The 24,697-nt window shown below is 36.5% G+C and overlaps 2 protein-coding genes across 2 annotated transcripts; both read left to right on the plus strand.

Annotated features, from left to right (window-relative positions):
* Positions 1-2,601: 2,601 nt before the first annotated feature.
* Positions 2,602-3,300, plus strand: LOC122093239 (60S ribosomal protein L27-3-like). Its single transcript, XM_042663521.1, has one exon. The coding sequence runs from the start codon at positions 2,708-2,710 to the stop codon at positions 3,113-3,115; it is 408 nt and encodes a 135-aa protein (XP_042519455.1). The 5' UTR covers positions 2,602-2,707; the 3' UTR covers positions 3,116-3,300.
* A 4,920-nt stretch (positions 3,301-8,220) lies between these two features.
* On the plus strand, positions 8,221-23,613 carry LOC122094038 (GPI ethanolamine phosphate transferase 3). Its single transcript, XM_042664638.1, has 20 exons — positions 8,221-8,884; positions 9,609-9,643; positions 9,965-10,086; positions 11,148-11,237; positions 11,362-11,481; positions 11,584-11,667; positions 13,161-13,238; positions 14,030-14,155; positions 14,237-14,326; positions 14,555-14,590; positions 14,980-15,035; positions 16,869-17,016; positions 18,823-19,279; positions 20,130-20,221; positions 20,354-20,888; positions 20,991-21,126; positions 22,455-22,496; positions 22,722-22,887; positions 22,997-23,080; positions 23,169-23,613. Exons 1-20 carry the CDS (start codon positions 8,556-8,558, stop codon positions 23,316-23,318), a joined length of 2,976 nt encoding a protein of 991 aa, XP_042520572.1. The 5' UTR covers positions 8,221-8,555; the 3' UTR covers positions 23,319-23,613.
* The last annotated feature ends 1,084 nt before the right edge of the window (positions 23,614-24,697 follow it).

Raw genomic sequence — 24,697 nt, forward strand, 5'->3', positions numbered from 1 at the left:
TTTTTTTTTCCAACGTGGGGTCCATCCCCTCATTGGAAGGAAGGCCTAGTTTGTTGATGGATAAAAGTGGAAAAGTAACAAATGGTGGAATGAGTCCAAATTGTCTACGGCAAGTAGTGACGTATAATGAGCATCCAATGGCAGGGGTGCATGATCACGTCTTCGCAATCGTTAAATGTTCACTGCACCTCACCACCTGACACGACATGCTCAGTAAGTCATTATAGACATATTGTGATTAAGTGTTTTATTATTAAATAAAGATATTCAGGATCGATGAATATCATATTAGTACTGAAGGCATGGTTGTTAATCCTTTCATTAAAGGGCTTGTACCTGAAATGTTTGTAAATCATATGAGTCATATGAGATTGTAGAAATCATTAAGTGCATTAGACTCTGTTTGAATTGTTGTACTTAAATTGGATGCTAAAAATACTTAGTTATTGGTTCACCTACTTATCAAATTGAATTATCAAACAAGTGTACTTACTTTCTTTCTACTCTCATGGGTGGCAGTTTCTGTGGAAACTTAAACTATATAAAAAATTTAAGATATTTTTCTACAGATTTACTCATGAAGGGGTTCCTACCAATAATATATTGGGAAAATGGATGGACATCGATACAATCTGTAGATTGTGTCATAACAAGCATGAATCAATTGATCATATTTTTCTTTATATTGTAAGTTTTCTAGAAGAATTTGGGCAACAAGCCCTTTGGGATTATGAACTGAAGTTTTTTGTGAGGTTTTTCTTTCAGTAGTGTTATTATGTATTTTCTACACTATAAAACTCATAGGACAATTTACATAATTTTTTCACCACTTTCATTATTACATGCTATTATCTATTGGTACGTAGGGATAAAGTGCTTTATACTAAGGATAAACCAATCCCATTGTAATCCTTCACCCCTGTGAAGCAACGGACTGATGAAGCGAACAACCACTCTAGTTGAGGTGCGCGTAAGCTGGCCAGGACACCTTGGTTAAAAAGAAAAACCCTACTCTAGACCTAGCCAAGTGAACTCATTCCACATGACTCTCCATCTTCCCCCCAACTTTCCCTTCTGTGAACCCACCAATGTTGGTATATGTGAGAGTCACTGATGAAAACACTAATATTTCTGCTTGGGCTAATTGTTTGATCAAAAAAGATATGTTGTTTCATTCAATGCTAATCATATGATGATATGAAACATTATTGAGGCAAATATTAGGGGATGCTCATGGGAGTAAAGTACGCAATGAATGCGGGATAGAACAATGGGAAGATTTGGAGTGACTTTGCCTATCTTTGATACTTTCTGTCTGACTCTAGAACCAAAACTTGACCACTATGCGAAATCCCTCTTTTTTTTTCCTTGAATTACATAATTTTTTTACCTAATTTGATTTTTTTCTTAATTAAACCGACAAATGACACGGTTATACTTATGAGACAAGTAGTTTTTTGGGTTCTCACAAAGAAAACATCATTCTATAACTTTAATTCCTACGATAATGTACATTCACTCCTTAGGTATCAATGAAATGTCTTTCTTTCTATCAAGAAAAAAATAATAATAATAAATTGCTACACTATTCTGTTTGTGATACTTAAAATCTTACTTAAGACATAGCAATGTGTACTTTATGATTCCAAATAAAGTTTGTCATTTTTTTTTTTTACTATAATTAGTTATGTATTTTTATACATATTAAGTTACGTATACATAGAAGCCGATGAAGATATAGGGCAACTTTTGTCGAATCTTTAATCAATGCCTGATTTAATAAAGTCCCTTTCACGACATTAGGGCTTGTTTTGAAAATGATGACTTATTATGACACATAGAAAGACGTGTTATTTGTAAAGACACGTACAATAATTCGTAGGTTGAAATTTTTTTTCAACCATTTGAATATTCCTTTTGAAATAAGTTTTGTATGACCGTATATTCAATTTGAACTTTTATCATTATTTGGTATATGTCAAATGACAATATAGACCAAGTAGGAGATGTAAGCTGATGTGGCCTATGATGCCATGTCAACATAAGTAATGGAATAGTTAAAACCCTAAAAAAAAAATGCCACCCTACACGATAAATAACGGTTTCCTGACTAATCGATGGCGGATCTGATACTATCATCTTAGGTTGCGTTTGATAGTCATTTAGTTTAAAAAACGATGTTTCATGTCAAAAATAGAATTATCAGTTTCTGTGCTAAAATACTGTTTTAAAACAAAAAAAATGGTATTTAGTGAACTTGTTTTAGGAATGATTATCCTAGTTTTCACTTTTTTTTATATTTGGAACGAAATAGAAATGACAGAATAAGGTTTTATTGTTCCCTCATTTTGAATTTCTAGCGTTTTTTTTTCTCTTTTTTTTCTTTTTTGTTTCAAAAGGATAAAAAAACATCAAGTTGGCTAAAAAGTCATAATGCATATATTCAAATGTTTCATTTCGTATTTTTGTTCGCATAGAACGAAAAAACGCTAGAAACATTTTTCTAGAGTCCAATCAAACGCAGCCTGAAAGTCTTAAACTGGGCTAGGGTTAATGGCAGTCAGTGGACATTTTAGTAGTTTCATCAATAAGTCAATCCACTTGTTATTTTTATTGCCGTCTTCATAATCTAGGGTTTTGAGAGCGCTCAACCGAGTGAGAGAGGGAGGGAGGGAGTGAGAGAGCAGCCGTTGCAGAGCTCGCCAATATGGTCAAGTTTTTGAAGCCTAACAAGGCCGTGATCATCCTTCAAGGTAGATTCGCAGGTCGCAAAGCAGTGATAATTCGATCTTTCGATGAAGGCACTCGTGACCGTCCCTATGGCCACTGCTTGGTTGCTGGGATCGCTAAGTATCCAAAGAAGGTGATTCGTAAGGACTCAGCCAAGAAGACTGCGAAGAAGTCTCGCGTGAAGATATTCATCAAGCTCGTCAACTATAACCACATAATGCCTACTCGTTACACCCTTGATGTCGATCTCAAAGACGTTGTCACGCTCGATATCTTCCAATCTCGGGATAAGAAGGTTACGGCTTTGAAGGAGACTAAGAGTCGATTCGAGGAGCGGTTCAAGACGGGAAAGAACAGGTGGTTCTTCACCAAGCTCAGATTCTGAGTCAATATGATGGAATCAAAGGAATCTCTCTCTGCTACATATTATTTTTTTAGCTGGCATTGATGGCTTTGCTTTGTTTGTTGATTTGGGGAATCTAAAGTTCAGGATTTGGGATTGATGATGTGAACATATTTTGCTTAATTACGGGAAAATGATAATGAATTTCTGCTTTGTTTAGTTTACCATTTTTTTTTCTTTTCAAATTGGATATCGATATTTGATTTTCTTTATTTGGTTAAATTATTAGGTTTATTTCTACGTTCTGGTGGAATTGGAGTGGGTACTCTGTTGTTCATTGAGATTAGGGAATGTGGCCCTGGGTCTTTTCATCCCTTTGGTCTAGGGCTTTATCTTGTTTATGTATTTGCATCCCTTGCTATCTTGATATGAGGAATCCAGATTCCAGAGATCCGGAATAGGGGATTTGGGCTTAACACAATAGCTATTGATGTGCATTATTTTGTATTATGAAGGATAATATGGACATTTTTCTGCTTAATTAATGTAAAATAAGAATGATTTTTTTTTCCTGCTTGATTTGGGTTTATTGATGACTGTATTTGGTTTATGTTCTGTTTCTTCCACCAAGGTCACAACAGAATGGTTGGTCTGGGCTTTTTTCTTTATTTTGATTTAGTGGTCATTGGTGTTTTTAGCTACTCTTGGCTTTAGGAATACCAAGGTTGTGAATAAGCTTTTTGAACTCATACCACAGTAGCTATCTAAGTTCATTTTTTGTTAAACATGATGCCTTTGAACATATTTTACTTAATCATGGAGAGAGCCAAACATCTTATTTTTATAGATTTGGCCAGCTAGGTTCCTAATGCTTATGCTTGCCCTATGTGGGAACGAGCTTATAGTTTGATTAACAGAAGTAAAAGACTGATATGTAAGGTCCTGGTATCAGTCACCTTGCAGTTGATCCTAATGGATGATATTTTCTGTTTGCCTTTCTTGGGAGAAGGGACTCAAGGGAGTATTAGTACTGGTATGTGTGTGAATCTAATTAGATGAGCTTTTTCGTTTCTCTAGAATGAGATGCAGGACAATGACTAGGAATCTCACTTCTACTTTAGAAGGCTGATCCAACTCGATGAGCTTTGTGCTTGGTGCTTGAAATCACTTTGTTTCAATCCTTATGATTTAAATGAATTTAGTGCTTCTCTCTTTTGAGCTGAACTCTGAAGATGAGCATACTTTGTTAGAGATCTGAGTGACTTTCTAATGTTATTGCTTGGATCATTGCAGTTTGCAGGCATGATGGTGCAGAGTTTGTGTCAGCATGTGTAAATGTTTACAATGGGAGTGCAGTTTTTTTTTTTTTTTTTTTGATCAGCTAAGATGGAGAGATGCATTAGATAATATTGGTCCTAGTACATATCATATTCATCCTACAAGTAGCAGTCCTACTAGTTAGAGTCTGATAGACCATCTCCTTAAGATCTCCTTGAAGTCTATGTCACTTATATTACAAAAGTGAGGATAATAGGGATGGTTATCCATTTCACAACACAACATTACTAGAGTTCTTGGCCATAGGTTTAGTAGTTTGTCATAGTTCTTGTTGAGAAGTCTGATCGCCTCCGAATCACTCCACACCTGATCCACTTTCCATTTGTTGGTTCTTACTAGCCCCAACCCTGTCAAGAGACCTAGGGCCTCCGCTTCACCACCATTTCCTGTCAAAACATAATTTGCTTCCCATAAGATATCTTGCTTTTGAGAGATAAGAACACTAGCCCATGCTGACATATTTGTTTTCTCCTCTGTTATACAAGTGATAACAAGTGTATTTGTGTTCAGCGTTGGTGGAGTTGAACTAGTGTTTTGAGATGAGACAGATATCACCTGGTCTTCCTTCACGGGACGATTGATTCTGTTTGTTACCCAAAATTCAATTTGCTTAATAATACTGTTGTAATCTGGTTTTTGTGCACAAAAAGTGGTTTTGTTTCTGTGATCCCAAAGGAAATAACATGTTATTATCATTACAGAAAAAAAACCATTTAGTTCTTTTTTGGGGATGAAACCGGAATTGAAGCAAAATAAAACAAGTTTTTTGATTGAATCACAAGGAAGTCTATCCAGTTTGAAACCAAATATACCGGATGCCCAAACCTTTCTAGAGTAATCACACTTAAACAGAATGTGAAAAAGAGATTCCCCTTTGAGAAGGGCAAAGACAACAATGTGGGTATGTGTGGCTGTGAATAGTTTTAGTTTGAAGAAGTTGTTTGCCATGGGCTGCCATTGTTACTTATTCCCCTTTGAAGGGCAAAGACAACAATGTGGGTATGTGTGGCTGTGAATAGTTTTAGTTTGAAGAAGTTGTTTGCCATGGGCTGCCATTATTACTTATTACTTGTTAGCTTACCCATTTACGTTTAAATATCGAGAAAACAGAAGCAACCCTGTGCCCTATAAAAGATGGATTCTATAGAAACCTAATCATCCTCCCCCACCCTCAACAACTTTGCTATTTTCTTGTTATTTTAATCTATCGTCAGAAGAAGCATGTGATTCTGAGTTTGACTCCTCTTACCTCTTTGAGGTCATTTATACGAAGTGTTTATTGCTCTTCATTGCTTTCTGTGAAAGTTGAATGATTCTCATTCAACCCCGGTATGATTTGGTTCATGCGATTGTGTGGTGAGTATGAACTTGTGGGAATAGTTAGGTTAAAGGCCTGAAAAAAAAAAAAAAAAAATAAAAATAAATCTGCCGCCACTTTGCTATAAATATCCATTCCAAAAGTTCTGACCTATTGGGTGGAGAGACTTACAGGTAATGAAGGGAGAGAAGGATGTGGGCTATTCCCCTCACGTCTAAGCAAGATAGAACTACATACACCTACATGGATATAACCGGACATTATGGAATAAAGGCAACACTCACCGGGAGGGCTTAGAGTCTGAGACTTCTGGCTGTTATCTTTCCCCCACCCATCTATAGTGTTTCATATATAAAAAAAAAAAGAAAAAAAGAATAAAGGCAAGATTAGGACCTGGTCTTATAGTATGTAATTTAGAAGCTCGAACTATTGGGTGGAGGGATTCATAGGCATATGGGGCGTTATCCACATGGGATTAATGCTTCTTGGTTTCATGGCCCTTGCACCAGCACCGGGCCAATGAGAGAGTGCACATGAGTATCAATATGGTCCCTTTTTGTATCTAGTCGTAGTGGCCATATGACTAGGTAACATTCTCGTTTTATTTTTAATAATACAATCACATTGACAATTTAAACTCTCGACATCACATAAATGTTCACAACTCATTAATGGGCATTACAAACCCGCTCTATAGCCTTCTACACAAAATTTGCAAATCATTCAGCTAGAATAGCTAGAACTAAGATTCTTTTGAAGATGTTCTAATTTTCCCCTTTCCCTTCTTTAAAATCTATTAAGTTACATATGTCAAAGAAAATGATAAAGTTCTCAAGGTCATGTCTTAACATTCCTTCTCGTCTACCACCCTTTGACAGTCTGGCCATGCAGGTATAAATGTTCACTTCTGTTCTTTTACTTCTTGCTTCCAAAACCTCCAGACTATTGGGAACTTCCTACAAAACCATTATGAAGATACATTGTTGTAAACCAAGAGTTTTTACAAGCATTGATGCCCATCCAACACCAATTCTAAATAGTATCCAACACCATGTCTCATTATAAGTTTTAAGATATCATTGAATAGCATCCAACACCAGTTCTAAATTCATACACCACATATGCCCTAAGTTTTATTGAGCAATGTGACTAGGTTATGATGTTATTCATTGTTGTCAATAAAGTCAACACACTTTTGAAGTGATATATGTTCGGTTAGAGTTAGAAGTCATCACTTCATAAATATTTTTCAGTAAATACATCAGTTTATAGCTCAATTTCATGGTCTGTGAATTGAATTTAAGTTGAAGGTAATATCATGAGAAATATAGTCAATTACATTAGCTTCAAGTTAGTGAAAGAATCAAGTAGATCAGAGTTCAGGAGAGAGATATATGGTCAATTAAGTAGACATTATGTTAAAAAATAAAGTCTAAAAAAATGCCATAAAAATTGGAATGTGTTTAGAACTAGAATGCTTAAAGTTTGCTGTTTTTCTTAAGTATCTTTGGGAAACATACGGTAAAATATGTTTTAAACGGTAAAAATTAGAAAACACATTGAATGCCATCATCAACAAGGTAAACATATGGTTCATTTATACTTGATTACTTGGAAAGATAACATACAAGGAAGACCTTGGCACAAGCACAACGATAAAGTTGCCCCATTATGACCTAGTAGTTGTAGGTTTGAGTAAGGAAACAACATGTTTACAAAGTGGGAGTGAAGCTATGTACATTATGTCACTCCTTAGATCAAAGACAATAATCTTTTCATTACTTTCAATTGAAATGTAGACTAAGTAAGCTTCATCGTCCCCAAGTGATAATGGTAGAGTGTACATAAGTCTTTCATGACGAAAGGGGAGGGTAGGGTAGTCATTTTACCCCCTCTGTGTCAGGGAGGGACCATACATACTCAGCCTTTCAAGATTCTTTTTCCCATATATTTTTTAAGGAAAAAATATTACCTAATCATGTGGTCCTTGTGCCTAAAGACATAGGAATATGCAAAATTACCATCCCATCTCTTGTGAAATATAAAAATCCCATATATTTTGATACCCCCATTTGTGCTCTCATTACAATTAGCCCTATGTTGGTGCAGGGGTCACGCGATGATACATGCATGGCTCTACCTGCATGGACCCTATACCTACTATGGCATACTTGGAGTGGGGAAGGGTGGTTATGTTATTTACTGTTTATGTGTTAGTGGTTGTAGTTAGTGGCATGATCACATGGGGTGGTCGTGTAAGTGTTATAAGTAGTGGTTGGGGAAGTTTATGTAGACGAGGATATGGGGAGAAGTAGTGGGGTATCATGAGTTACCGGCATGGGTGGATAAATACCATATCGATTAAGAAATGAAGTACTTTTGCAAATCCAAACACATCTGCACACAAAGTAGAGGGGCATAAATACCCTACCGATTAAGAAATGAAGTATTTTTGCAAATCCAAACACATCTGCTCACAGAGTAGAGAGGCAGTGGTTTCCTCTATAGAACCACAACTGCATTAAGTGATTTTGTTCCATTTTTCTTAGGAAACCGATCCGTTCGTCATAGCGGGGTCATCTTCGTATGTAACACGCGACCAGGCGATCATTTGCCCATTTTTGTATGTAGAACATTATTCCAATCCAACGTTAATTAGTCAGGGACTTTATTGCCGCTGCGTAAGAATGTTTCAGTCCTCAACTCCTAAAATTCAGGGACTGTGTTGCCGCGCGCCTCTGAAATCTATATTATGCTCAACGGTCGATCAGTTTCATTAATAAAGATCGTTTGAACTTTGAAGCTCGAAGGAGAAATCTCTCTCCAATGGTGGGATCCTCGATAGGGAAATGGGAGCTGATATGGCCATTCTTCTTGATTCTGATCCTTCACTGCGTTGCGATTCTCTTTTTTACGCGAGGGTTTCTGCTCACTCGAACTGAGCTTTCCTCTTTCAGCCACTGCGCCGATGTCTCCCACTCTCCTTGTTTCCCTCATCACTCGCCGGATCCCTCCAATTCTTCATTTTCTTCTTCTTCTTCTCCATCTCGAAATCTTTCAGTGACGGATCGAGTAGAGGTAGACGATAGGAACGGGCGATGCTGGACAAGACCTGCCGTCGATCGTCTCGTGATTATAGTTCTTGATGCTTTGAGGTGAACTCCACTCCTTGAATCTCAATTTGTTGGTGGATTTACTGTCAAAATTGATAGGTGAAAACTCCAACCCCCTTTCCCCCAAATTGGAGATGCTTTGAGACATTTAAATTTAAGATTGATGAATAATTGCGGAATCGGATTGGTTAATGGTAAGCACATAATCAAGTCGAGAGCTACATTGGAAAGCCATTTTATATTCATGAAAATCAATGGGAGCTTATTGAATTTAATTAATTAATTTATTTATTTATTTTTTGGCATATACTCTAGTAAATGTGGATATGATTAGGCTTCCCGTTTAGGTCTTTTTATAATGGTTCTGATCCATTTTTTTGGGGAAAAAAGAAAAAGGGAAAAGAAAATCAATATTGTCATAGAAAAAAGTGACTGTTTCGGCATTCTAATATATATTTTGCTTACATGTCAAGAACAAAAGTTCTAAATTGTTGAGTTCCTTGAAGCTAGTGTAAGTGGATCCTTTACTTGAGTCGATGTGTTCGATGTTCTTGTTGGAGCTGTCCAACTATTTCTCAGTTGCTGACTGCTAATGAAAGATAATATATACAACTAGTAACTAATACTATGTAAAATGAAATGATGTTATAATGTTTTGTGTAATGATTATCTATCTTTTATTAAACAACTGACCGTTGTCAGTAGTTCAGGTCTCTGCAGAAATCCATACATTCTTTTCTTCTCACTCTTCCGCTTTGCCTTGCAGGTTTGATTTTGTTGCTCCCAGTACCTTCTTTGACGGTAAGCATTCCCGCTCTCCCCCTGCCCCCTATTCCCTTTTCCTGAATCGAGATGGGTCATGCGTCACATTTTATGTAATGAATCTATTAACTGGTCAATGCATTTTGATATGAAACTACAGCAATTAGAATAGAATAGGCTTAATTTATTTTAAATTCTTATTTATTGCATTTGTTAAGATTAGAATGGGCATAGGTGTTGTTTCCTTCTTCGCCTGCTCCACCTCCCATATCTAGTGCCAGGTAATACTAGATAATGGGAGACTGGGAGTGTTACCTTAGAACCTCACATGGGATAAGAGATCTCCACATTTTCTTCCAGAAAAGATGCCATGGATGGACAAGTTACAAGTGCTACAAAAGCTGGCTTCTGATGAACGATCATCGGCTCGGATTTTCAAGGCTATTGCGGATCCACCTACAACCAGTTTGCAGCGTCTGAAGGTGAATGTTGTCCTTACCATCCCGAACAGGGAAATGACTGTACTTGACATAAAATGCATTTAGTTGCGGTTGCGCATCAGAAGTACTTTTCCTTTAATTATCTTCTATCAACTTTCAAGATTTAGTTACTAGTTCTTCTATAGATTGCTGGTTTGCATATTTTTATCGTGTTCGTGTTATATTAGATTATGTCCTTTCGAATTTCTTCAGCTCTGATGATTTTAACAGTTAATACCTAGCCTTCAGTCTGATAGACTTGCTTTTGGCCAGAAAATGGAATAATATTTTTATCCTCAATAGCAGTTGACAGGTTTATAGCTTAGAAGAAGTGTTCTATTTTTGCATTTCATGTCAGAACAGTCTCAGGACTATGTATATTTACATTTTTTTTTGGGGGGGGGGTAATATGTATATTAAAATTACAGAAAGCATTAAATTCAGTTAATTATGAAAACGTAAAAGTTCTACGGTTAAGTTAATTATTAGTTTTTATGCTTAAATTATGTGGATTTACTTCTAAAAAAATTTAATAGGTGGAAGGTAGATGTATTGTACAAACAAACTCTTTTACTTTGTTTCGACGCAAAATGCCCTGAAGTAAAATAAAGTAAGGGAAATAGTTTACTTCTTTTACATATAGTGCACCCTGGTTAGAACTTTGTGTTCCTTCTCATCATTTCCTTCGAAACAAACTCTATAATAAGATATTCTGCATTCCTTTTTCCCCCATTCCACCCATTTTACATCAAATAAATGCACCTCAACAATTCAATTCCTTAAATTTTGTGGCAACCTTTTTGTATTGATGAAGAAAATCTAATTTGTGTCCTCAAATTTTGGAGTGAACTTTTTGTTAGAGAAACTTTCAATAAAATGCTTAATATGTAGGCACATATCACCTCCCAATGTATGCAGTCTCTGAAGCAAAGTGGAGCAAAATTTGTATTTTAATTTACTGAAATCATAATTCATTCCCCATCTCATGGTCATGCTACTTGAATTGTTGATGCAACTTGATTTCTTCCCTAAAAGATGTCTTGTTCCCCTTGAAATTTTTTTAGGGTTTGACAACTGGTGGACTCCCGACATTTATTGATGTTGGAAATAGCTTTGGGGCTCCAGCAATTGTTGAAGATAATTTGATAAATCAGGTTCTGATTTTGGATCCTTGCTTAGGTCCATTCAAATCTGGTCACTTTGTATGCTTTTAAGTTTAGTAAGCCAAATTATGGTTGCTTATAATTTCTTTTGATTTCATAAATGAACCATTTGCAGCTGGTTCGAAATGGAAAGCGGGTTCTGATGATGGGGGATGACACCTGGTTGCAGTTGTTTCCCAATCATTTTGAGAAGTCTTATCCCTTCCCATCCTTTAATGTCAAAGATCTTCATACTGTATGTCTTTCAAATAATTTTTAATCTAACCAGAATTTTAAGTAATTTTTTGTTTGGTGGAAATGTGTTTTTCTTTTTAACTGTTTCAAGATTCTTTTGCAGGTAGACAATGGTTGCATAGAACACTTGTTCCCTTCTCTATATAGAGATGATTGGGATGTTCTCATCGCGCATTTCCTTGGTGTGGTACGTTTTTTCTTTAATCTTGGCCAAGTGAGGGATAGTTTAATTTTCAAACATAGTTTTAAATTTTGATATCTTCAATTGTCATATTGATGCTTCCTCACAATATCCAACACTCTCAATTATGTCTTCCTCCCTATGATTTGCCTCCTTCCAATGCCTAACCCAATCCTGCCCTGCTTAAGGGAATGCATTATTAGGTCTCCCCCCGCTTCACCCCCCCCAAAGTTGTCAAGTTAATCAATGAACAAAAATATACGAGATTAATGAGAAACTCCCTCCCCTTTGGCATAGCATGCATTAGAAATTTATATTGCCTTTTTCTTTAATAATTGTGTTAATTTCTTCCATCATGTAAAGCCATGGAATCTTTATTTCTTTAATGTGAAATTCAATGTAAAAGTTGATGATGCAGGTGAAAAAAATGCAGCACCCGACCTTGCAAAAATTAGTGTTAATTGAAAAATGTTAACAGTAGCTTTCTGGTAAGTTTACAATTTTTGTTATAGGGTTTAGTTGTTCTACTACAAGGATCACATGCACCTTTTGGTGCTGGTGTAACTTTTTTCTTTTTCTTGATAAATACGTGGCTGCATTTTTCTTCATCTCAAATCGTGAGACACTTAAGAAAATTTTACCAATATTTTCAAATTTTCATCAACTTTCACAAGAACGTCCTGGACTAGATGATATACTTCATTAAAGAAAGAAACCAGTCTACATAAGCTAATATGCTTGCTTTCAGGGACCCTAGCTCCACTTTATATCCTGGAAATCTGCCTTAACATTTCTGTGTGTGTGTGTGGGTGTGTGTGCGTGCGCGCATGTGTGTGTGTGTGGCAAGCAACATGAAACTTAATTGAAAAAAGAAGGGTAATGAGAGATAGTTAAAGAGTCTTCCATGGACCGACATACATTACTAGGATGAAAAAGTCACCAGCTAAATCAAATTGCATAAGGAGTGAATTGCCACTATATGAAATAAATCTGAAATTATATGGTCAGCTCAGAACCCCTATCTTGGACAGCTTATCTCCCAACAGATTGACTGATTTAGGCGTCCGGTGGAATGAGTTGAGCCTCAATGAGTAAAGATCGTCTCAGAAGATGTGTAATGATCTTCTCCTGTTGATCTGGAAGCCAGCCAATAACAATAAACCTGGAGAATGGGAGAACGTCAGCCATTGTGGAGAGGGGGCTTTCTCGTACAGGACTCAAATAGAAATTGCAAACTAACACCTAATCTCGTATAGGTCTCAAATATCGCACACTTGGGCTTGTAGAATTGTTCCTTCACAATAGGAAACCGCCCATGGCCCATTAACCCGTTGGGTACAAAATTGGTTAAAATCAGAAACGGACCAAGAACACCATGGTCTTTATGCTACTGGAGGTTCTTCTTCTCTTGTGGCCTTGTTACTACATCAATCTGCTTCTCATTATGTTGCTTGTTTGATTTACAATAGCTAAATTTCACAATCCTCTTCTGGGTTCAGGATCATGCAGGGCACATATTTGGAGTTGATTCTACTCCAATGATCGAGAAGTTGGAGCAATACAATGTCATCTTAGAGGTAAAGTTTATTGTATGGCATTTATGCAGCTTCTTTAAATATCTCCATTCAGGCTCTTTTTGTGAATGCTTCAAAATTCTCTGTTTGGATTTGTTTTGGTGCTTCTTAGGCTCCGATTTCTGCATTTTTTTTTCTTACTTATATGGTTCACTACTAAGTGCATGTTTGGCAAAGCTTGGCTTCAAGAAGCCAGCTTTTGGTGATTATGGGGGTTAAAAAGAGCATGCCCAATGGGATTATTTTGTTTGGAATCTTTATTGTTGTAAGCTAGGGAAGTTTGAGAAGCACTCCCTGGCGTCTGGATATTTGGTGCTTCTGGCGGTTAAGATTCTCTAATGAGATAAGCTTTGGGGTTTGGGCCCACCCTAAGCTAGATTTTGAGAATTCTCAGAAGCAGGAGCTCCAGAATCCTTCCAAACGTGCTTCTCGTCTATAAGCTGGGTGTCAGAAGCATAGTTGTCAAGGTGTTGCCTGGGCGGGCGCTCTGGTCGCCTTGTTGGTTTTGCCTTGCTTCTAGGTCCATTTCAACGCCTTCAGTCGCCTAGATACTGTGACAACTTTGGTGAGAAGCTTAGTCAAATATGCTTACTTCATGTAAATGAAAATGTTCATTACCTTGATCAACTGGAGAATTTATTTATGTAAATCCTTTCCTGAATAAGAATAATTTCTTTGTTTAAGGTTGATCGTTTGCTGAGTTTTCTTTATAATTTTGAAACTGTTGGTGTTTTTCTTCTTGTTGGTTGCTTTGCTAATATTCTTCACCAATTTGACCACCTTTTCTTTTTCAGAAAGTGATAGAAGTGCTCAAGAATCAGTCGGGACCTGGTGGTTTACATGAAAGTACGTTTCTTCTTGTGATGGGGGATCATGGCCAAACCTTAAATGGTGATCATGGTGGAGGGGCTGTCGAAGAGGTGTAACATCCACTAATTTCTGTTCTTTCCGATTTTATTTTGGTTATCAGGGTGTTCTCCATCTGAGTAAAAGCTATGCAGGTTGAGACATCACTTTTTGCAATGAGCTTGAAGGAACCTCCTGCTTCTATGCCATCTGAACTTGATACGTCTACTTGCAAATTAGATATGGTATTCTCTCTCTCTCTCTCTCTCTCTCTCTCTCACACACACACACACATGCCTGCATGCACGTAGTTCTATGTGCTCTGGATTATCAATTTCTTTTATGTTCTGTTGCAAAAAGGGCCTTTTTGTGCTTAGCGGGTGGAAATTGATTCATGTGTAGGCTTTGTTTCAAGTTAAGATTTCTTTTTGTCTACTTACTATCTCTCTCTTTCTTTTCCTTTTCCCCCCCAGAATGGAACAAAGACATGTTTTAGCTCCATCCAACAGGTTAGAGTGCTTACTCTTTCTACGGAGTAAATGTCGCAATTCGTCGTTAATATAGAGTAAAGAAATATAAATGACTTTCTATGGTGGGAGCTTATTTGGTGGCCTTACCGGTTCCTTTTCTGGCCTCATCAACCCCTACGCATGCTAAAGTTCAATCAGAGGCATTTTCTTTGTTATGAAATTAATCAAAAAAATTTTTTTTTTTCTGGAAATCTTTCGATTAAAAACCATTTGAAATTTTGATGGCTGGTACTGTGAGAACAGAAGTCCAATACATGGTGAGCATGCAGCTGAGATGGGCATGGGGACTGGAAAGGGTCAAACCAGTGCAGAGTCCAACTTTGTTTTCCCCTCCTATGAAATGTATTTGACTAAGTTAGACTTTGCAGCTTGATTTTGCAGTGACAATTGCGGCGCTACTTGGTGTTCCTTTTCCTTTTGGAAGGTGCAGTGTAAGCATTCTGTTAATGTTTATTATAATGTTGATATCTTCATTTTATTTCTGGCATTAATGTATTATAATGTGTTTGGTAGCAGTATTTTTTCAGTGAACTAGTTTATGTTAAGGTACAGTCTTAACTATTTCAGTCGTATTTTACTCACGTGATTACTATAAATAGGGTATTATTTCTACTTATGCATTTCATGTTACCTAGGCACTGGCAATTTCACTTTGGTTTCTTCTTTTGGCTCTTTTTTGCAACGTTTACAGTATCGGTATTGGGTATCGTATAAGAAGGATGATTTTAAGAGACATATCGTAATGGAGAGACACAAGATACACTAAAGATACATATGGAAATGTTTAGGACATATGCAAAATATAGTTTGTGGAGCATAAAACACTATAAATAAGGAGAAAGTTATCCTCCACCATGGGTGAAGGAAAAGTATACTCGTCGAGGATCATATATTCTTCCCCCCTCCCCATAGTATGAAATCGATAATACCCCCCATTGTTCCCAGATACCATTTGCACACCATCCGAACCCCTTGCTCAAGGAAGTCTCCCTTGACCATGGATGAAGGAAAAATGCCTCCAATAAGTAATTTGTAAAATACATCATGTATAAAAAGGAGGATAAAGTACGACGAGACAAGTGCATTCAGTTGATTATATATAAAGGATAAGGTTTCTTACGTATACTAAAAATAAATTTTTTTAGGTATCGTATTGGCACCGTATAGTATCGGTACCATAAAGATATAATACGAATCGGTTAGTATTGATGGATACGAAAGGATACTTAAAAGTTAAAACCTTGCTTTTTTGTGGAGTGAACTTGACATGTGTCAAAGGCCACATGAGCTTTGAAACAATATAAAAACAGGAGATCAGAACGAGCAATGAGAAGAAGATAGAAAAAGAAGAGAAAAGGAAGAGAAAAAGAGAGAAAGAAGGGGAGAAGAGACTGCTGACAGAGAAAGAACAGAATGCTCCTACCGGCAGTCCTCTCATAATATTATATAATAGGGCAAACAAAATTACAGGGCCAAGGACTAGTATACCCTTAAGTCCTTGTGGTATGCTAAAAGCAAACAATAAAACTAAGATACAACAGGGTATGACAAGTATACCCCTACGTTTGTGGCTAATTTAGGTTTCAAATTCAATTCATTCAGCATGTAATAGAGTCCAGGTTAAGCTTTGTGCTTTAACATGTACCGGTAGATTCTGTTGGTGATGCACTATATTACCCACTAGTCGGAAAAGGGCACTTTCTTATTAGATTTCTTGGTTGGAGTATAGACCACATTTCCTTGTACCTCGACATCTTTTACATAGCCTGATTTATCTTGGATATCATCTACTTCTGGGAGTGGGTCATGTGCTGTATCAGTTTGAGAGTCCTCTTTTTTAACAACATCCACTTTTTTCTTGTTTGGATGGTTATATTGTACTGTAACTGGGTTATCTTTTTTTGACGTTGCTAACCGATATAGGATAGGTTATGACCAATATGCTTTGATAGAATTGAACCCAGCGTTTGCAACTCCTTAGTTTAGTCTTTAGGAAACATCATTGATGCTTAATTCTGACTACTACGTTATTTTTGTATATGTGCATTATGACTTTTTTTTTTTTTTTTTTTATTCTTTTTTATTTTTTTCGTAATCTTTTCTTTGATACAATGTTTAACTTCTGACTACTTGGCTAAATATTTTATCAATGGAAAAGTGCGTATGCTAGATGTACATTTTTTGATTTATTGCTATCATCCTTGTTATATAATTAATTCTTCTGAAATAGCGCTCACTGGAATAAATTCTTTTTCAGCATTGGCAGAGTTAATCCTGAATTATATGCTTTAAGTGCTGGTACATGGAATCAACCTACCATTAATGCAACAGATCGCATAAATTGGTCAAATTTAGAAGAATGGTTGCAAACTTATGTTAATATTCTCTGCATCAATTCCTGGCAGGTACCTTTTGACCCTTTTGGAGTAATTTTAATTGCAATGTTTGTAATTTTTCTCAATCCTTTGGAGTCAGTGAGTTATGTCGTTAGATGTTATTTTGCCTTGTTAACTGGAAAGAAGTCATGCAGATCAGTACCTCAGGCTGTAATTCACGTAGGTATCTATTAATGCTCTGCTGGTTCCTCAAGCGATATCAAGGAGAGCTGCTTGAACTCCTTGGTGTACTGTGTCCTACCATCCTGCTTCAGGATATGCTGATTCTAGAATAGTTCGCTTATAATGTAGAGGAAAGAAGTAACTGGTTGTGTTGTTTTTCAGGTCAGCACCTTATGAGTTGACCATTAGGTCGCAGGAATCCTTTGACTGGACTCTTTTCTGTTCTTCCACTAGGCACAAAAGATGAAAACATTATCCACATGACTTAAAGCATCCAATTTTGATTACATGTTGACCTTAATAATCCCCAATTTTTAATCCGGATTTAAAGCTGGTGTTACAGATTAGAAATTGACTTGTTATACTACAGACTGCGAAACCAAAGATACATCATCTTGGCAGCATTCTGAGTATTTCCTCAACCTGGAGTTACACTTGAGGAAGCAGGGGCAGCGATAGCTGCTGAATCTTCTAGTGGTACATGGACAACTGTGTGGACCGATGGACTTACCAGCCTTGATCGTTACAAAGGACAATGCTACCACATTGAGCCGGTTGCTGGAGAAGGCCATTTTCCCTTTCAAATTGGAATGACATGGGCTGAACCAGGTTGATAGCTTTTTGTACCTACTCTTGCTGGAATGGCATGGAATGCAATTGATTGGAGTACTTGGATCTTGAGATGTTGTCTCAGCATCAGTGGAGCCTTCATCCTTGACTGCTTTAGTCCTTTGAACCATTATGCCTTCAATTCTCCCATAAGGCTCCAGCTGGTTACAAGTAAAAGGAAATGAAGGGAAGTGAAATTAATCTAAACAACAAAATTGTAAGTTTTGTGATAATGATTCTGTAACCAAATTAAAATCTTACCAAATATGGTAATTGAACTTCTCAAATAGATTCTTTGACCCTATCACATTTTTTTGGGCCAAGTAGGCCCAAGGAGATTTGAACTTATGGCTTCTCAAATAGATTCCTTGACCCTATCAATTTTTCCTATTAAAATGAATGGAATTTGGCTGAAAAGTGAAGTAAAATTTAATTACTATGTTTGTAAGTTCTTGGGTTAGTTACACTAACCATCATTGGTAATGATTAGTAATGGTTATTGTCCTCCCTATAGGTACTCCCTTGGTGGACATACTGCAAAAGATGAGCTTTTACCTATCGGATAGTAGACCTATTATTGGTGTGAGCATTAATGTCACCCAAGCCACTGATCACATTAGTTTGTATCCTAAACTCTGCATGTCCATTAGATCCCATTATCTGCCTTTGGGCATTAACTTTGTCAAATAGAAGTGGTAAAGAATATATAAGCTCTTGAACTAGAGGCTAGAGCCACGACACAAACAGTAGTACAGACTGCAGTATATGTATGGAACCTATCTTGTGCTATTATTCTTTCATCCGAATCTTATTGTAAAGGTGATTGAAGGAAGTGAGTTCACTGATAGTGTCCTTAAAGCATATATTCTAGTTTTGTTTTCTATCTTCAGAAATTATTTCTAGTAGGGTCTTCATACCCCTGGGGGAAAGAAAAAAGGAACAAGGTTATGGCCTTCAATTATAGGTCTAACTTAATCAACTACAGTATTTTTCTTTTGTTTAACCTTTTGTTCCTTGAAAATTCAACGGGTTTTGCTTCTGCAGGTAAAAAGATATATTGATGTATATTCAGCATCATCTGTTATTGGGTTTCCATCTGAAGACTTGCTGCGAGTCGCTGATATCTATGCTCAAGCTCAGGATAAATGGACTGATATTGTAAACAATTCATTATTATCTGAAAAAGAAACCCAGGACGAAAGATTTGATGCTTCATTATATACTCTCCGAAAGCTAATAGATGCATATTCAGAATTTCTAGGAAGCGTTGCTGAGCTTTTACGTTCCAAGTGGACTGAATTTGATTTAAAAATGATGGGTGTGGGTTTAGGCATTTTCCTATTTTCCCTCTTCATTCATTTCGTTGCCATTAAGAGGGCAACAAAATTACATCAGATTTCTTTTCCTTCTGTTGGAGATTCTGGGCTTTCTTTAAGGGTCATCTTTGCTCTTTCTGTGGTGGCAATACGTGCATGCAGCTTCCTTTCTAACAGTTTCATTTGTAAGTTTCTACTCTATTATACCATCTTCACTTTTACATGCTTTGCCTACTATTCATGGTTTAAAGTATCTCTGATACCGATACGATACCCTCCGATATGTATCTTAAATTTAGCCGACCGATACGATACACTGATACGATACATGGAATTTTTAAAATCCTTTCGTATCGATATATATCCTACGATACATACCGATATGCACCAATACACTATCGATACGTATTGATACTCTATGGAAAATATAAAATCGAGGTGAAATATATGTTTCGATATGTATCGGTACGTATCGGTGAGTATTTGTATGTATCGATCGGTACATATCGATGAGTATCAGTACGTATCGATGAGTATCGGTATGTATCTATCAGTACGTATCGGTGAGTATCGGTATGTATTGATACAGTGTGCTATGGTCATATAATGGCCAAGATGGGTATTTTTTCAAAAAACAAGATTTTTTGAGGGATTTTTTGTTCCAAAGTTGCTGCCAGCCATATTTCTCTCTAACTAAAGTGGAAAGCAAGGTTGGGAACAAGGATTTAACATTTATGGGACAACTACAAACATTGAATTCTTAGTGCAATACCCTCAATTTAGTGTTTATATATAATACATGTTATCAATAGCTTTTTTTATGCAAAAGTGTTTAAAAAGGTGTTTCATATCCATTTATGTGCATATCTTTAGCGTATCTTAACGTATCTCCGATACGATACGATACCCTTCGATACGTATCTTAATTTTGGTCGACCGATATGGCGACCGATACCGATACTTTAATCCTTGCTACTACTGACATTTTTTTTTTTTAATCTCTATTTTGCTTATGATTATTGCTCTTGTTTTTAGTGGCAGAAGGAAAAGTGGCAAACTTTCTTTTGGTCACAACTGTTTTTCTTAATTTGCGATACTCATTCTGGAAGAAGAAGATGTTTATGGAAGTAAGAACCATTCATCAGCTTTCCGTACCATTTCTTCTGCAAGTGTCTTGAGAGCCGAGTTATTATGTATGGCATATATTGAGACAATGACTACTAATATTGAACTAATTCTTAAAAAATCCTTATTTGCAGGCAGTTTTGTTTCTTCTTTTAATCTCCATTCTCAGATTCACCGTCGAAATTGGGCTGTCAAAGAATGCTGTTAGCACAGTGTTATTGAAGGGAATAGCTGGTGGTCAAGTTACTTGGATTTTTATTGGAGAGATTGTGCCAATGCTCACTCTTATTCTATTGGGATACTTGCTATATAAGACCATTCATGGCAACACTTGTTGGAGGATTTTGAGTTATCTCCTTATCACCGGAACTTTGATAAGTTATATGCTTGTAGCATTGCATTGGACTTTAGAAAGTGAGGTGTTTGCAAAGAGACTGGTGTTTGAAGGCATTGGGAGAAACTTTGCCCCACAAGTAATTTATGCTATTGGATTTGTACTGCTAATATTATTGGTTTTTGCTCAAGCGTTCATGCCAAAAGATAATGCTATGAATTATGGAGGAATCCTAGTTATTAAAACAATAGCCATGTTATCTGTATGGAGTTCAACTGTTATCATCCTACTCGGAAGACAAGGTCCATTGTTTTATTTGGGATCCATTGTTGGAGGTAGGTTTTTCGTTTTTTTCTTTTTGTGGAACTATGGTATCCTAGTGGTCACCTTCTTATTTAAATGGTTTGATTTCAAGAATATGCATGCTCTTGTGACAGGTTGGTGCATAATAAGATTGCATAATTCAGAGCTGGACCAAAATCATGGTAATGTTGGAGCTTTAACCACCGATCCTCTTCCTGTTACACAATGGAATCTTCTAGCTGTTTGTTTGTTTTTCTCCAGTGGCCATTGGTAAGATTCTTGAATTTCCTTATGGTTTTTCTTTTTCATTGCTCAAGCCATTTTTCCAACTAGTCATTAGAATGAAGTTCAACTGAGCCTTCATTTCCTCTAAAGGTTACTTATGGGAAGGTTTAAGATCTCAATCTCACCCCTAATCTTGTTGAACCAAAAAAGAGAGATCTGACGAGATCTCATCGAAATATTGCAATTTTTCCGGTAGACTCGATGGTTGGTCTTTGTAGCGCTTGAAACTTGTCATTTACCTTATTTTAGGTCTTCCAAACACAGTGGAAACCATCATTTTTTTTCAGTCAAACCTAAAATGATACTTTGACTTCGTACCCTATTTAAGTAGTCTCCAAATCTTTGGACCCTAGGCTAGTATACTCTATTCCACAATCCACAATCCACAATCCACATTCCACATACGACACAACATCTAATACTTATAGAAGTTTGAACATATATAATCAATTTTATAAGTGTAAATAATCATAAGAACTTAAAAGACATCATAATTTCTTAATTGTTTAACATTTAACATTGATGACTGACGAGTCATATTCACATACATTGAAATGACATAGCATAAGCCATGTAACTACATAGGTACAGTACATATTACATAACACATGTAGATATGTTACATGTAGTGTAGGTATGAAATTTGGCAGGGAAAAATACCAAAATCCCATCAACAATGTGTTTTTTTCTTCAAAGTGCAGCGTGAGAGGTGAGTTCTGGGCTGTTTCTCGACAAGATGGGTCAAGATTTGGAAAGATCTCGGTCGAGATATGGTTGATTTTGTGCATCGCCTGTCATCTCATCTCGGAAAATCTAAAAGAGAGATATTAGCTAGATCTTGCCAAGATCTTAAACCATGTTTATGGCTACCTACAAGGCTACAAATATCGAGGTTGAAGTAGACTTGCAAAAATTCAGATAAAATAAGATCATTTCCCTCACCAAATTTTGGTTTGCGTTAATTTTTGAAAATAGTGGTGTTGGCTGCCATGAGAAAAGCGTGGTTCAACTATGTCTTTATATGTATGCCAATATATAATTTTTATGATCAATGTTCTTTCTGCTGGAAAAATTACTTGAACTGGTTGTCATTTTCCTCAAGCTTGGCAGAGCCTGGAGGTTGTGCCATCCAGCCGGGCTAAAATTTCTAAACGGTTGCTGATTTGTTAAGAAAGCGATTTGCCACTGAAAAGGAATAATGAGCAATCATTGGGTCAAAGACAAGCTAATATTTTGTTTGTTTGTTTTAAGGGGTTGATACATATTTAGTCCATGCTTTTGATTAGGTTTTGTTCCCAAATAATCCTTTTCAGGTGCGCTTTTGATGGCCTTCGGTATGGGGCTGCATTTATTGGGTGAGTGAAATCCTGGATTCTCTTTCCTAATTAATTTAACGATGTCATGAAAAATATGCTTTGTTTGAGAACTTTATTCAGAAACCTGAATTGTGGAGCCTTGTGGTAACATGCTGTGTTATGTTGAAGTCTACTCTTCAACTGTTTCAGAGGAGGATGGAGTTAGATTTAACAGTGTCCTTTTACCTCGTAGACTAATTACTTCTACCCTGATTTTGTTTCCAGGTTTGACGAGTTTATCCTTTTTCGTCAAGCAATCCTTCTTGCAGTCGACACATTTGGTGTTTCTCACATCCTTCCCATTTTTGGCCTCCCATTTCTTGTCTCACTCCAATATTCACGTTTCCAGAGGAAACAAGCAAAGAGAATCCTTCTTGTGAAATTGCTGCAGGTAAACTGATGAAGGAAAATTAAATGGTGTACCAATTCAGTATAGCTGGTCATAAACTCATGATTGACTTCTATAGGGTTAGAGACTGATACTTAACTTTTTGTTTCAGGTATTTTTGATATATGGACTCATTACAGCAATGACAACTATGTTCACTATAATATGTGTCACGATTCAAAGGCGACATTTGATGGTATGACATCTCTTGACATTGATATTACATGGCAATGAGCCCTATGAAAATACATACAATAAATTCATTTAGTTCCTATTCCTTGCAGGTGTGGGGTTTATTTGCTCCAAAATATGTTTTTGATGTCATTGGCCTTATTCTGACAGATGCCCTAATTTGTTTGGCATCTCTTTACTACTTTTGTCATATTGAAGATGACACACCTCAAGATATGGTCAAAATGCGTTCCTCTTTATAGGTAGTTTATCTCAGAAAATGTTGAAAGGTTATTGGTATAGTTATTCCCACTTTCTTTTTTTTTTTTTTTTTTTTTTTTGGGGTGGGGGGGTTGTGTCGGATAGAAGTAAAGTACATTTATTCATTTACAGTTTCATTTTTTATGTTTATTAGCTAATTACTGCTTCTAATTGGCTGCTCATATGAGAAAATACAATGCATCTGTTGTGCATCAGATTGATTTTAGGGATGTAAATATCCTATACACTATGTACCCTTAATTCGTTTCTCTGACTCATCTATCTTGATTGTTCAAATGTTGTGCTTATTGAGTGAAACATTGCTAGGGCTAGGGTTAGGCTACATTTGCCAATCTCATGGCGTAATGTGCTAGGTTGAGTTGGATCTAAAGCTTTGTATGCAGGGGGTGCATGGGGTAAGAATTTCACTCAAAAGCCTCATGAACTTTTAAAGGTTATTATGGTGTCAACATTTTCAAAATTCTCAATATTCATTTGTATTATATGCTATTTCGTACCTGATAGAATACAACCACCAAAGATACTAAAATATTGAAGCATGCTATCAATAGCTGAAATTAATGGTACTAGTACTTCGTCCTCACACCTCCAACCCATGTCTCATTGTTTTTGGCAGTTGATATTTTATAAAACTTTTTTTTTTTGGTGAAAAAAAAGGTGTTCCATGGTAGTGATCATATCCCCCAGGACAAGACCCCATACGGCAAGCAGTACTTCCGCAGGATCAATGGACGATAGTGGGCATGCCAAGACTCGAACCCACAACCAGCCAACTTGAGCGGATTGGTTGAGTGGTGATTAATATTTGATAAAACCTGAAGAGTTAGAAAATGAAGAAGATGAAAAATATCTGGGAATTTTTATATTTATAAGAAGTCACATGTTCTTGCTCAAGAATTTTTGTTTTTTGGTGAATTCTTGCTCAAGAAAGTAGAAGGTTAAATGGTGGCAAAAACCTCTTCTTACAGATTTGCATGTGCATCTTTCTAAAATCTAGTGCTTTAACTATATTCGCTTTACACTATTTTCTTTCAAAGTACCAAAAAACATAATAAATGAAACAAATTTAATAACAATAGAATTTAGCTGTGCTGATGAAGAAGCTGGGAAGTTGATGTCTGCTGGGACAAAATCCATAAGTTTGCAAAGCCTTGGTATTAGGCAATCAAAAGAAAATGTGTCTTGAGCAGAATGGCTTGAAGAAACATAAAAAAAATTCGTCCTTTTATGCTTGAAAATTCAAAATCCTAAGGATTGCTTGAATTAAACATGATAGTAATTGTAGAAACGAAACCCAAAATGATGTAGACAAATAATCATATAATGCAAGGATTAATGTGGTTCTACAAGATTGCCTAGG

Source organism: Macadamia integrifolia, chromosome 11 (assembly GCF_013358625.1).
Source record: "Macadamia integrifolia cultivar HAES 741 chromosome 11, SCU_Mint_v3, whole genome shotgun sequence".
Lineage (NCBI taxonomy): Eukaryota > Viridiplantae > Streptophyta > Magnoliopsida > Proteales > Proteaceae > Macadamia > Macadamia integrifolia.

What these genes read in the sequence shown, in the direction of transcription:
- LOC122093239 (XM_042663521.1), top strand. Translation starts at nt 2,708, where the DNA reads ATGGTCAAGTTTTTGAAGCCTAACAAGGCCGTGATCATCCTTCAAGGT.
- LOC122094038 (XM_042664638.1), top strand. Translation starts at nt 8,556, where the DNA reads ATGGTGGGATCCTCGATAGGGAAATGGGAGCTGATATGGCCATTCTTC. An exon ending in AATACAATGTCATCTTAGAG is followed by an intron (nt 13,239 to 14,029) that starts GTAAAGTTTATT and finishes TTTCTTTTTCAG; the next exon opens with AAAGTGATAGAAGTGCTCAA. An exon ending in AGAAGAAGATGTTTATGGAA is followed by an intron (nt 20,222 to 20,353) that starts GTAAGAACCATT and finishes CCTTATTTGCAG; the next exon opens with GCAGTTTTGTTTCTTCTTTT.